Raw genomic sequence first — 14,971 nt, 5'->3', positions numbered from 1 at the left:
TTAAAAAGAAAAAGAGAGCACACATGAAAAAAGATAACTGCACTCAAGTCTCAATACTTTTCAGTGTTCTTCAGTTTGCCACAAGACACCAGCTGCTACATGATTTTCTATCCATAGGTAGGCAAAAAAGCATGTTTTTTTTAGGTCTTAATAGTATCAGGTTACTTTCCAAAGGTACACCCTTAAAGTTTATGATTATGACTTCTTTGAGTATTAAATCACTGAATTTAGTAAAATAGGCCAGAATGTAGTTGGAGAATTTTCATACACTTGGACCTATAAAACCTCAAAGAGATGACTCTCAGTCAAGCATCCTAATTTAACGCTTCATGTCCTGTGGTTTGCTATGTTGTAAATGCCACATTTGTCTGTGGCATTTGCTAAAAAGTCCCTGAATTTAAAGTAAGCGTTTTTCTCAGGACATTACATTCAGTGACAAGTAATGCAAATTTCCCCCAACATTAATTACCCCTCTGTGGCCTACACAAACCCACCATCCACATCAGTGCTGCAGAAATCCCTTCTTTACAGAAGAGCTGATGACTGTGTATCTGTACAGATGTACTGAGAAGTCCCAGCAGTCAGAGAGCGAATTGAGGGAGAGCAGAATGAAAATGAAATGAGAAAAAGAAATAACAGGAGGAGAGTAAGAGGCTTGAACATCTTGCCTCAAATCACATTTATTATTAACTGAACGCCCAGGGTGAAATGAGACAAGTGTTGGTTATCAGTGAGGATTTCTGGGTAACCACTATGGAGGTAAAGTAGCTGCTGTAAGCACAAGAAAACAAAGGGCTGTTATGATTAATTTATAGTAGCTAGCCCCCAATCACAGTCTTCCATTTCCTTTTCTGCATTTCTTCTTTCACTTCATAAATCTCAATTTCAAATCTTTTTACTGGAAAATGTTCTGAGACCTTTTTATATGCTATACATTGTGGTACACAGCTAGTTTTGATGGGGGGGGGGTTTCTCTTTAAGGGTTGTCGATAACATCCATAGCTAACTGATTAAAATTATTATTATTGTTGTTATGATAAAAAATAAATCTAACTGTGTGCACACTTATAGTTCTTTACCTTGTAGGATCTTTGGTCTCAGAGAGGATTTCCAGCAGCTCCTCGTTTGAGAGGAAGAAGAACCGTGGAAAGTAGAGACGTTTCTTCTCCAAGTAATTATTAAGACCTTTGAGGATCATTTCCAGAAACTCATTGGACATTTGCAGTCTTTCCAGGATCTTGTCGATGGCTATCACAGCCAACACGTGCTTGTTCTGCATTGAAGAGAATCACATTTAATGCTTTGTCCACTCTGTCAATGCGTGAAATTTGATCTTCATTGTCAACTCACTTCAGCACATTTAAAAAACTAGTTAGTACAAAACGTTTAAAATGGATTATTCTAAGTTCTGAGTTTATGTTCTTTTGGGTGGTAAACAGGCAACTACACACTGCAGTTTCACAGGTGTGTTACCAAAATGTTTTTTATGTTAGCTTATTTGTAACACGAAGCTTTCCACTGGGTTAGCTATTAATACAAGAATACAAATGTTATATCACATTAGCTTCCCAGATAGTCACAATCTTGTACAGCACCATGACTTAGTTCAATGAGAAGTAGCACTAGTCTTAGTCATAGTCAGATAAATGTCCGATAAAGCTCTAGTTAAAAGGAAATACCATATAGAGTCCTGTGATAATACTAGTCCTGGATGAATCAGCAACTGTTTCTTTTTTTTTTTCTTTTTCACATCTTTCCTGCATACAAGTTGGTGAGGCTGCACTGACAATTATACATAAGAGTTTGGAAACATCCTGGATGCAAATTCAGGACTCAGTTCATATCAATACACAGCACAGAGACCCACTGACAGAGAGAGCAAATTCAAATCCATCAGAAGAGCAAAATTCTGAAGGATAATGAGCTGAATAACATGCACAGCAGCATTTGGTGAGGAACAATGTGCTATTTTACAACTGGCTCAACAGTGTGGCAGCCTGGAAACAGAAATGTTGAGTATGCAGCTATTAACCACAAATGTCAGAAAATTAGTATAAAACACAGCCTGAAGTCTATCCCAGTTGGCTTTGAGTGGCAGGCTGTGCACCCTGGACAGCTTAAAGCACAACATAAATACCAGAATTACAAATGAATGAAGTTACCATGTTGGAAAAGTGAGAAAAATGCAAAAGTGGTCATTCCGATGACTAAATAATAGTCATCGGAGTGAGTTGATTTATTTATAAAACATTAACATTCAGGAGAAATTCACATTCCTTTTAGGTTTCTGCTTTGCATAAGAGTTGTCAATGCTGCTCTGAAGGTGACACTAAAACACTGCAATTTCTTCCTTTAACAAAATCCACTTTATGCTCCACACTGAGGTCCACCTGTCACACAGAGTCTAGAGAAAAATCTATGGTGGGAGAGAGCAATAGAGATTTCACCTGAGGCATGTCTAGCACCTTTGAAATATTTCAGCTCTCATATCATCTCATCTGTACACTAATTCAATATCCTCTGGAGCTGTCACCCCCAGGAAGCATCTAAATAAAAAGTCTGTCTAATTTCCAAGGTTGGACAGTGAACGTCTAACCCGCTCACATGAAGATTTTGGCAGTTCTGAAATGAAGTCTGATATCATCTTCTAGGAATGAAATAACAGACAGGAAGGAGCAGAGCCAGTGTGGAGTCAACATGAAAAAACATGGGTGAACATTTGGTCTAATGGTTACAACACATAATCACAATGCCTGCGGTCTGATTCCTGGTCAGATGACCCGTGTTTGTGTCTCCTTAGATTGTGAATTTTTCAAAATTGTGCAAAATTTCATGAACATGGAATAAGAGAAGAACAAGGCATTTCTCCCGCTTGCTGGTCATGTACAAGAACAAGCAGGCTGGCACCACAAGAAAACAAATCTGGTAAGGGGCTCCATAGAGTAATGCACAGGAACAAATGAGAATATAAACATGAAAAATCAGGTAAAACAAGGAAGCATCAAGGCTATCTTAAACTAGTATATATACTGGCTGGATAACTTGATCAAAGGTTTGACACAGAGACGTCTGGAAGCCAAACAAATGTTGGATGTAGAAGAAAGAGAAAGCCAAAACGATACCTTGAAGGTAAAAATGGTGCAGACACGGTTTTACCTTATGCTGATTTGCAATGATTTAGTCATCCTTAACACGTGGTTGCTCTTGACTTTGTATAATGTGCCAAGTACAGGCAGTTTTCCCAAGGTTTTGTTTCCTACTAATATAGTGAAAGTAACATTTAAACAATGAGAGGTTTAAACTGTTGTAGATCGTGTATTTTTTTTTCTTAAATCAGGCCAAAAGATACAATTTTAAAATACAGTAACCGAGAAATGAAAGCGCAGACAAGGCACATTTGATTGCATTTCTGTCAGCATGTAATTATTCTGACAAAGTGTTCCTGATTGATGAACTATGAATCTTCACATTTGTGATTTTGGTCCATTCTTTAGGAGTACATTGTAATAACAAGTCTATTTTTATATTTTATGTTAAAATGCTAATATTGCTTTATGCAGGTACATTGTGAGGTAATGTAGATTCCTATGCACCATACAAATCGGTAAAGGGTAGGAACTGTTCCCAGCTGATATAGCAGGTCTTAAAAAATTAACACACATCCAGGACAAAAATTTTGTTGTCCTGTATTACACAATATGAGTGTGAACTAGTCTTTGGCTAGTTTACTAGCTCATTCTCAGGTTTATTAGAGGTATATCTATATCTATGGTTATATTAATAAACACTATGCCAGTCGTCTTCTCTTTGTGCTCATAGGTAAACTGTTTCTCCCCTTCTTCACTCATTCAAAGGGACTCGGGTGTGGTGCGCTGCATAGTTAAAAGGAAGCAGGTTCATAGAAATAAATCTTTTAAATTGATTTACCCTGTTTGTACTTGCAACTGAGCATGCAATAGTAAAGTAAGTGACACACTAATACAAGCAGCAAATAAAAAAAAAGGCCAGGAAAATTAAGTTAAGATGGTGATGCTATAAGGTGCTAGAAGATGAGTGGATCTTGAGCAACTCCCAGTGGCTGATGTGATGACAACAACCTGGGCAAAGACGTCCTGATGTGGACAGAGGATCTGACTTTGCTCCCACTCATGTCATAGCATGTAGTTGAGATTATTCTAATTTCATGCATCACTGATCAGTCTTATTGACAAAGAGAAGGGATGTACTGTTTGTCAGATTTTGATGCAGTACAAGATCATACCAAGGAGGTGTTTTTCTGTAACTGGCCCTCGTGTGGTGGTGAATTAAAATTTTAAATTAGCTTTAAGCAATGAACAAAATTTGAGATCAAAAAGCAGAAAATCCTAATTTTTATGGCCATAATTACAATTTAGTCAGGGAACTCTTGTTTGAAATGATTTATGACCCCAGTTACAATGAAGTTGGGACACTGTTAAATTATAAATGAGAACGCAATGACTCGAAATAAATACATCTTTTATACACAAGAGAAGATAGAAAACATATCAAATGTTTAAACTGACAAAATTTGTTATGCTTTCAATCTTGCACAGTGAAAAAAACGTGTGTTTATGAGATTTGCATTGAATCATTGCATTTTGTTTTTATTTACATTACACACAGCCTCCCAGCTTGCCTGGATTTGGGGTTGTATTACAGCAGCAGAGGACAGTTACAGATTTTGAGCTCATCACTGCCCTCAAATACAGAAATTAGTGAGTGATGAGTAAATCTCCCACCAGAGCATACAGATGGATGTTTGGGTGGCAGCAGGGTGTCAAACACCAGGGCAGAGAAGCAGTAGCACTGACATGTTAGAGTGAGACATCAAAATTGACTACTAAAATTGGGAGGCGATGTTTGGTTTATGATAATGTAGTCTGGCTGAACTAGCTCGCTGGCTTAGCTTCATACCATAAAATATTTTGGTTTCCACACTATTAGCAGAATATTCCTTTTTTGTTTTTATTTAGCTATCTAGCTAACATTTCTAAAAAAGTTTACAAACTTTCCCCCCCTGTCATTACTGGTAGCGCAATACATTCACATTTATCAAAAGTTAGAGGAATTCCCTATCGAACCCTATCAAAAAATAAATAAAAATTTTAATTTTAGGGATCTGTTTAAGATCATTTTCTGGTGCCACACTGAACCACTTTCACTTTGGTTCAATGCACTAATATATGCCTTTAGCAGTGGGACATCACACACTATGATATCATCACAATACTTCAGTCGTGATACAATATTATTGCGATTTTTAACATGTTGCGATAAGCAGAGTATTACAATAACAAATATTTGATTTGTCATCTTTTTCAATTGCATATTATGTCCTCAAAGTTAAATTTAAAAAATAACCACTTCGATCTTTTTTTGCTTTAAAATTCCACAAATATATCCCCCATGCAAAATATTATAATACTATGCCATACCAATTTTTTTTCCCAACCCCATACTCTATATATTTGCGATGCATCTCTTCCACTGCTTCCAAATAGTTTGATTTTTGTTTGACAAACTTACAATGAACTAAATCTGGCAAGCAGTCAAGTTGTTGAGCGCAGATTGTTTTACTGTGGCCAACACTGTGCTGTATGTGTGGCATGATACAACGCACCGATGAACGTTCTCCTTCTAACATGACGCTTCAGGACACTGCAGAAAGGTCAGTTTAGAGCATAGGTTTACTTTGGGGTATGATTTCGCGGTGCAACTGAATCTGATACACTGCACTCAGGCTCGGTAACTGAAAGCTGTTGAAAACTGCTTGGTGGAAGCTGGAGGCCTAGCTCTAATAATCCTTTAAATAAAATCTGGCTAAATTTGAAACTGAAGTTGATGGCTGCTCTCTGGACGAATTTAAGGTCTGCAGCCAAATTCCAGACGCACAGTCCAAGTGGTCAGAACAGGACTTCCAGGGAGCAATCTAAAAATATCCACCACACTGGAAGCAATCTGGATGGTCTTGAAAACATGACCTTGAATAGAGAAACACTGAAATTTATTGAGGTAAAATTTCTGATTTTTAATGAACCACTCCACAAACTTTTGATCACGCCTACATAATCTATCCTTTTCTCTCACTCCAACAAATCTTTCTATTTACAGAATTTTCTATTAAATTTTTAATCCTTATATTGATACAACATTTTGGCCATATGTTACTTTAATAAAAGAAAAAAGTACATATAGCCTTTAGAAACTGAGCTCCATTATACAGGAAAAAAATTAAGTTTAAACTGTACTGCTCTAGTATTTATGCTGACATGCTCAATAACACAGTGTAACATATCAAAGCAGCTTAGAGTGTACACATGAGCGTCTTTGTGTGCAGGCTGCCCATCCCTCGGTGACCTCATTTTCTTTGTGGTTCCATACACCCCTGCCCCTTCCAGACAAAATCCATAATTTCTATTTGATGGTGCAGTCAGGCTGGGCTTTCGGAGGACACTGCCTGAAATTGATGTGTCTCATTTCAGGTCTACTGAGGACGCCAATTACCCTTTGGAAACTCTTTGAGGATGCTCTTGCAACACTCACTTTCTATCCCCGCTCAGTTGTTTTTGTCTCGCTCCCCATCCGTTTCGGACTGATTCACTCTTATCGCATTCCCTCTGTCTGAATGCTCCTTTCTGCTTTGGCTGTATCGGTGTATTTGGCTGACATTGTTCTCTTCCTACATATTCTCAGAATCTCTCAGTGTGCGTTTATGTTTATGTGTCTGCACGCTGACCCACCTGCTCAGGTTAATGCACTGAATTTAATCTGATTACAGTAGAACACTTGAAATTTTAAGGTGCATGCTGTCTAGTAATAAATACTTGTCCTGAGCTGGATGCGCTATAGCTATATTTGCATTTCAAACCACAGAACAAGTACAAATACACAGGTCTTGAAACCCAAATCTCCTTCAGATTTTTGCTTTTCAAAGGCAATAGTGTTAGATCAAAAACACTCACCAGTGAAACCTGTTTCATGATGTCTCTCCATGTTTTGTCAACAGTTGTGAATCGGCGTCCCTCTTCAGGCATCTGAACCATGATGTCTGGGGAGCTGAATATGGGCTCCAGGTACAGCCAAGTAGACTGCACCTTTAACCACTCGTCCAGAACTTCTTGGAGAAGCAGCAACTTGCCCTCCCATTCCCTAATGATAAAAATTATAATAATATTACTTACTGATGTGTAGTCATTTTGCAGTTAAAATGTTGCAATCAGATGCAGAGGCAGAGGGTCAGATTGTAAAAGACAAACTGATTCCTTTACATGCTATTATTCTCTTCCGCACATTTATTCTTTTTTGTTTTGTTTTGCAGTCTTTGCTATATAATATTTCATTGCTCACAAAAATAAAAAGGTTGGTGCATTTTAAAAAAAAAATTCCAACTGATTTTTAAAGTTCACGTTTTTGTTTTCAATGATTACATATAATATTTGTCATCTTCATCCTGATCACAGTTATTTAAAAAAAAAAAAAAAAAAAAAAACACGACCAGACTTAAACTAAGACCACACATGTGTGCTTTCCATGTCTTTGATGAAAACTCACACAACATCCATAAGACATTTCCTATAGCTGCTTATTATACTTGTACAATGATGTGCAATGTTTCCCTATAAAACTGTTTCAGTTCATCAGTTCAGACCTTTTACCTCTCTGTAGAGGTTGAAAAAATGTTTCAAGCTCCTCTGATCTCAGCAGGGATTGTTGTGGGTACTTTAATCCACATGTGGCATCTGTTTAAATGTGAAGTCCTTCTGGATAGAACTCATTAGCTCACTATCACTACAACATCTATGAATAAGCTGTACATCTCTGGGCTTCTTTGTTGGTGTTTTGGGCAGCACAGATGCTCACAAAAACAGTCAATTTTGGCAGCTAAATTATGCAACAAGTTCACATTAGCAGTAAGGGCGGTGGGGCACAGATGTCTGTTTGCCACACAATCTCAGCCGAGCCCTGCAGCAAGCAATACATAGACTGCCAACAGATTGCAGCTAAATAGTGAGTGTATGGAATTTTCCCCTTAATAACATTATACCAAACTCATTTTCCAAGCAAGCAAAGCAAAATTACTCAAAAACAATTCCTCTTGACTCTCACCGTATTTCCACTTCAAAAGGTTTAATGAAGGGTGAGCCTTTCATGGTTTGTGTCTTCACAATGTGATCATCCAACAACATCTGCACTTCTTCCACCGATGACAGGATTGAGGTGCCTGTCTCTCGGTAGCTAAGGAGATTAAACTCCATGTGATCCCACTCACTGGCCATTTTCTCCATGGCCTTCTCCAGTGAGTACTCCTTGCTGGCTGCTTCACTGATGCCTTCGAAGCTGCTCAAGTGCTGTTCCAGGTGCATTGACAGGAAGTTAGACACGGACACCTGATCATCAGCTGGCTCCAGGTAGATGCCAGCCAAGTCCGACATGGCATCCCAGTGACGTTTACGCAGGCCGGGATTACACAGTACCTATGAAAAAGTACATCCAGTCCAAATTACTTCCAAAATTTCACATTATATTGTATTAAAGTCAAATACCAAATCTTACTCTTGATTTCTCACCTGCACCATAGGAATGTGCTCCTTGAAGTCTTCCACCTTAGCCTTTATAGTGTTTGCTATATTAAGGGCATTGGGTACTTCGCTTAAGGATTTCTCCAGCTTGTATAGAGCGCGCCAATAGTTGCCAACATCACCTTCTACCTATATTGGGGATGGGGGTATTTTTTACATAACAACAGGACATAAATAGAATTTATAAAAATTTCACATCAAGTAATTCAATAAAAATATTTATTATGTCATATTTTTGTACCACCAAATGTTTATTCATCAGAGCTATAATAACTTCTAGCAAAAGTTAAAATAACTTCTAGCAAAAATTAAAATAACTTTTTATACTTAAGTTATAATAACTCATTAAACTGAATAATAAAGTTGTCTTCTCATCCCCGCTCCAAAGGTCAATTTTTTTCGACTCCCTTGTTAAAATGCCCAAATTTATAATAGAAATATGCATATGTGTACAACCTAGTACAAAAAAAAAGGTTTGAGTTTCCTCCATTACTACAGTTACAGGGTGATTAAAAAAAATAGACTCCCTCTTTAAAATCATATTATAGTTTAAAATTATGAATGACTGAAGCTGTGGTCAACTGACTGACCATCTTGGAGGCCTGAACTGCAGTTTTGGATTTTACCATTTTATTTGTAACTAGCAGGTGTCTACAATGCATCCATGCCGTCTGTGGGTGGATCTTAGGAATCACGTTTGCTAGCATTACATCATAACTTAGCTCTCCACTCTACAGCAGGATTTAGGCTGCAAACACTGAAAGACTGGTAATAAGAGGCTACCACATGCTTAGCTGTGGGAGTTAAATAATAATACAAAAGGAAAAATGATTTTTTAATTTTTTTTTTAAATCAAAGAACACAGACATTAAACAAACGAACATAAAGGCAGAAAGCTAAAGGTTATTCCAAGATTTGTACTGTTGTTGTTGCCAAGATGAATAGGTAGATGGTTGCTATGAGTATTTAGGGTGTTTGCTTGCAATTATTAAATGCTAGATTTAACAATGTGTTTTTAATAGTACAATTATTGATTGTAGTAGAGGCAGCAGCAGTGTTAGCAATGCTTACAGAGGTACTTATAGTAATAATAGCTGAGGATGTAGTTAATGAAAGAAGTACTTAAATAAGCATTAAAAGGAAAAAAGGAAAGGAGTTTAAGCAGAAACGTTGTTTCATGTGGAGCTCTGCTCTGTGGAGCTCAACATCAGTGAAGTGAAAAATGCTGAGTGTTTTGCTGCTCTCATATATATATATATATATAGTATGTGGAAGAATGGCTGTAATATAAAAGGGGAATGGCAGTGCTAATAATACTAATACCATCAGAGTATAATAAAAAGTACCACATACAGTGATGTCATTATGTAAATAAGAGTGCACAAACAGATAAAAATGCAGTCAAAAAATCCATCAGCTCCTTCAAGGGCTTTAGTTATACAAAGAACAGTTGACTAAGTTCATTTGATTTTTTTTTTTGTTACATTACATTCACCATTTAATCTTGTTGCTTTCTTACTCAGTCTACTCTTACTCTGACCAACCACTTTCTTATTGAACTACCCAAGTTAGCTGTTTTGAATGTTCACAATACTACAAAATAAGCTCTGCGTTATTTTTGCATTTATATTTATTCAGTTTTTTTTTTTTATCTTCCCAGGGACTTGATAAAATGCACCATTCAACAAAAAAATAGAAATCTGAATCTGTATGACGGTCTGGATGCCCTTATTATACTACTGTTGGACCACTGAGGCTGTAAATAAAACAGAGAATGGCATTGTTATATGAATGAAAATCAGAAAATTAGAACTGAGCTCAATCTGTCACCTAAACTCCCCAGTCGCTCCTGCATTGAATACAAAGTAATTTTTCTACTGCTTTTACCTTGTCTGGGTTCACACTGGTGAGGGGTCCATGCAGCCACTTCTCACGCTGTTTTATGAAATCAGTAGCTGTCTCATAGAGGCGCAGGAATGGTGTCAACTTTTCCTGCGCCTTCTTCCGCTCTGGATATTGGGAAACAGACCAGCTGAATGCCTCCTCATCTAGATTTAAATCATTAATCTTTCCACAGAGGTAAGGATCAAAGGTAAGAGTAGAAGTAAAATAAAGAAATAAACAAAGACATGGAAAGAAAAGATAAAATAATGAGTAGATGCATAGTTGATTTATAAATAAGACATAAACACATAATACAGCCTGAGATAACACCTGTGAACTAAGCAATTTTATATATATTTTATATATATTTAACCTCTAGAGGGCAGCATTTTATATATATATATATATATATATATATATATATATATATATATATATATATATATATATATATATATATATATATATATATATATATATATATATATATATATATATACACATACATATATATATATATATATATACACACATACATATACATATATATATATACACATACATATACATATATACACACACATATATACATATATATACATATATAAAATCGCTACCTGTAGAGATTTCTCTCTAGGCTTGCAGGTAACAAGTTGTGATATACCTTTTCAGCAGCTAACTCCAGTTTGGTATTGAGGGCCTGAGCTTTTGTCAGGTACTTGCTGAGATTGGCTGTCTCACCAAAGGCCTTAAACTCCTCCACTTGTTTACTGTAGCTATCCAGTTCTTGCAACAAGTGCTCACGGTACAACTGGAATGAGGGTAAGGAAAGATGTCCTTGTATTTTAGCCACTGGTATGTTTTCTCTACATTAAACATTAAAATACACTGAAACAGAAAAACACAGACCTTAAGCCCACTCTGATATTGTTCCGTCATTTTGCTAACTATCTGCTGGTGTTCCTCAAAGATGGATGGCATACGTTTAAACCACTGGATTGTCTTTGTATTGAGCTCCATATCCAGTGTTGACAGGGTGGCAAACTCCACCAGGAAACACAACTGCATGGCAGAGTGTGCTAGTCTTTGTTGCAAAAGAGGCATCTCTGTGGTCTTCACCTTTTTAATATAGGCCTGGATAAGAAAAAACAATTGTCATTTATATCTTAAAAAAAATGTACAGCAACCATACTAAGGTAGTTTATAAGTGTGAAGGAATGCAAGACTTTCCAGGCTTTCTATAGCCTCAGCTGAGGGCCTACTACCAAAAACACAAAAAAATAAATAAAAGACAAAGTTTACTGACTGGTGTTAAGTGCACTCCATAACTGCTTTGTGGACAAGCTGTAAAGGACAATTGTGCATGGCATAATGCAACAAGCCTGGTATGTGTGATTTTTTGGTGCAGTCACCTTAAGTTCCATCAGCTTTTGAGTATCTGGTGGTGTGCTCAGTGCCTTCTCTGAAATCTGCTCAAATTCATCACAGAGCCTGTGAGAGGAAGAATAGCATTAATTCAGTGATGTATACGGAGGATTTCACAGATTTACAATCTTATTATGGCACCGCTTGGCAATAGAGAACACCACAGAGCAGCTAACACAGGGCTGAAAATCAAAAAGAGCACTAAAGACATCCCTTATGACTTTCACACAGTGTATTTTTTTAGAGTGACCAGCTTAGGTCTGACTCTTAAGCTTCCCTATGCATATTTCATTAGTATCTGCCAAACAGAAGCTGCTTAATCCCTCTCAGCTTTTTTTAATGATAACTTCCTTCAACTGTATTGGTGAACTATGCTGATGTAGAGAGAAAAAAAAGAGAACCAACTAACTTCTTGTTGGCTTTCTGATGGTCATCTAGCATCCGTGTAACCAGTTTCTGCTGCATGTTCTGTGCACGCTTGACAAGAGACTGGATGAGCTTATAGGACTGGACCTCAAACATGCCAAGTCGTACCACCTAAAATCCACGGTATAAATAAGTGACACAGTTAACACAATTTAAGAAATGACCAGTGATAAATGATGCAAGAGCTTTTAAATAAGCCCAATCAAAGAAACACAGATTTAAGAATTAGATTATTAGATTATTAGTTTTAAGCTTTCCCACCGTTTAGCTTTTTTGATTTGACACTATTTCAGCAAAATATGTATCAGTATAACTGGAAGGAAACATGAATAGTTACAGAGTAAGTTATGTGACCTTGGTTTACAGATTTTTTTTTTTTAATGCATTTACCTTGGAAGGCATATACCGGATCTCATCAATAAGCTTCTGGTAGTGTAGCACCTGCACCATAAATTCCTGGAAAGAGTGCTGGTCACGGAGGACCTGCTCCACATCTTTTTCCGCCTGCCTCGATACCAGTGTGGCATATTTATCATACTTGTGGATGTACTCCTTGGGCCTGACACACTCAGCCCAGAATACCCTGCGTACCTCCTCCTGGTGGGCATGAAGGACCTCTGGAAGGATGATGGGCTTCAAGGTACTTCCAAACTGTGAGCTTGGCTGGAGAAAAGCAAAGTAAGGTAAAAATTCAGGGGGAAGCGTGCTGTTAAACAGGGCTGTATATAGAGTTGTCTCCTTACCCAGTCAGAGTACAGTTTGGTTTCCACACGAGGTATCACGCTGACAGATCTGAGCATGAACTCGTACACATTTAGGAAGGCCTCTTCATATATTTTGAGGTTGGGCTCAAACTTGATCTCCCTGTCCTCCAAGATCAGATGCAGAACAAAGCCTGAGTGCTTACTGGCTCGTTCTGAACACTAGGTGACCAAATTAAAATGATACCAAAAAAAAAAGTGTTCACCCTCTCATAAAATATAAACAAAATATATTTAAATCCCTTGAGCTTACTCAAGTTTCTTCTTACCGGATCTTGTGAAATTAAGTGTGTATAGTCGATGATTGAATCTGTTAGAAGATTCTGCAGCTGGGAAGTCATCAGCGCAGCCACACAGTTGAAAAAAGATTCTAGTTTGGTCATATTGCTTTTGAAAGGCACCAGTTCACGCTTGCACCCTTGGTGGTAAATGTTCTGTACTTCAAGGAGCCAACTAGGGCAAAAAGAAACACAACAGACTGACCACTCAAAGCACTTTAACTACAAGCCACATTGATACAGCACTTTATTCTATTCACTTTAAGCATTTTATCTACCCTGGCCTATTTAGAATGAACTGTTAATCTAACATGTATGTCTTCTGACTGTGAGATGAAGGTGAAGACCCGTACAGGCCATAGGGGGAACATGAAAATTCCACACAGACGGGCCTCAGTCAAGCTTTGAACAGGGAAACTTTTTCCTGTGACCATGCCAACGACTCCACCACCATACCTAAATGCATAGGCAAAGGACTTTTGGGATAGTCTGCTGTGGCCTTTGTGAGTGGAACCTTGTAGCCATTGGTTCAACTGAGAATTTTGCTTAAAGGCCATTTGTCTGAAAGCTGAAATTGAATCACATGTAAACTTTTTAGCAGAATGATGATCCAAAGCAGACTTATCAAGTCTGCAAAGAATGACTCAAAAATAAGTAAAGGAGTAATGAATTTCAAATAGCTGATGTCAGAGAATAGTAAACCATACTGTAAAATGCCTATTTTGCTAGAGAGGCACGACTAATAAAAAGTGGTTCGATTGGGGGTACTTACCTTTTAGCTACCTTTATGGTTTTGTTTTTTGTTTTTTATGAAATCTGTGCAAAGTTATCTTCTCACTGTTATTTCACTGAGCACAGGTATGCTGGTATTTAGAGATAAAGCAGACTTACTCTTGGAGGAGGATTCCTCTGGTACTGTCAACATGTCGAGTGACAATCTGCTGAAACTCAGAAAGCTCTATGGACTCATTTCTGCAGTGGAACTCCTCTACATCTATTAGCCGGAGATTTCTGTAACCAGATAGCCAAGCAGGGCAAACAAGACTCTTCTACATTGATCATTTGTTTTTTTTATGTTTGTGACATGTTGCAATGTTTCAGTGATACAAATTTTCAAAAAGCAGAGAGAGATCTATATTTACACCATCAATTATTACATAACAGCTTCCAAATACCAGTAACAACAGTCTATTTTCAGCATACTGGACTTCTGACTTGCAATGGCTTCTTAAATATTATTATATAAGAAATATGATAGATGGCCCAACAATATTGCTTTAACCAGAATCATTAACTTATGACAAGTGCAATGAAGGTGCAACAAATAGTGCATGTGACTAAATTAAATATTCATTTGTAATTTAAAAGTTTCTGAATTATAAAATATTTCATTTTAACCAAATTAATTTGAAGCTGTCATGTTTCCAACCATACTCACTTGAAGGAGAAATGCCAAAGGTAGAGTATTTTCAGCACAGTGGGGTTGACAGAGTAAAGCTTTTCACCAATCCTCTTGCGTGCATGGACAAAAGACTTGTTCCATGGTTTTGGCACCTTTTCCACTCTGACAGTAAACAATATAGGGCCAGTAAGGAAA

The 14,971-nt window shown here is 37.3% G+C and overlaps 1 protein-coding gene across 1 annotated transcript in view; it reads right to left on the bottom strand.

Annotated features, from left to right (window-relative positions):
• dnah7 (dynein, axonemal, heavy chain 7) overlaps positions 1–14,971 on the bottom strand; it is a 72,923-nt gene that overhangs the window by 55,705 nt on the left and 2,247 nt on the right. Inside the window, exons 5-18 of the mRNA XM_063500301.1 lie at positions 14,813–14,938; positions 14,266–14,385; positions 13,366–13,549; positions 13,079–13,258; positions 12,726–12,998; positions 12,319–12,446; positions 11,897–11,975; positions 11,394–11,618; positions 11,149–11,295; positions 10,488–10,667; positions 8,589–8,729; positions 8,128–8,495; positions 6,984–7,170; positions 1,080–1,273 (exon numbers count right to left, since the gene is read on the bottom strand). Coding sequence (XP_063356371.1) covers positions 1,080–1,273; positions 6,984–7,170; positions 8,128–8,495; positions 8,589–8,729; positions 10,488–10,667; positions 11,149–11,295; positions 11,394–11,618; positions 11,897–11,975; positions 12,319–12,446; positions 12,726–12,998; positions 13,079–13,258; positions 13,366–13,549; positions 14,266–14,385; positions 14,813–14,938 — 2,532 coding nt within the window. The remainder of the gene's footprint in view (positions 1–1,079; positions 1,274–6,983; positions 7,171–8,127; positions 8,496–8,588; positions 8,730–10,487; positions 10,668–11,148; positions 11,296–11,393; positions 11,619–11,896; positions 11,976–12,318; positions 12,447–12,725; positions 12,999–13,078; positions 13,259–13,365; positions 13,550–14,265; positions 14,386–14,812; positions 14,939–14,971) is intronic.

The sequence above is a fragment of the Pelmatolapia mariae genome, linkage group LG16_19 (genome assembly GCF_036321145.2).
Source record: "Pelmatolapia mariae isolate MD_Pm_ZW linkage group LG16_19, Pm_UMD_F_2, whole genome shotgun sequence".
Classification (NCBI taxonomy): Eukaryota; Metazoa; Chordata; class Actinopteri; order Cichliformes; family Cichlidae; genus Pelmatolapia; species Pelmatolapia mariae.
This window is presented reverse-complemented; position numbering and strand designations above follow the sequence as displayed.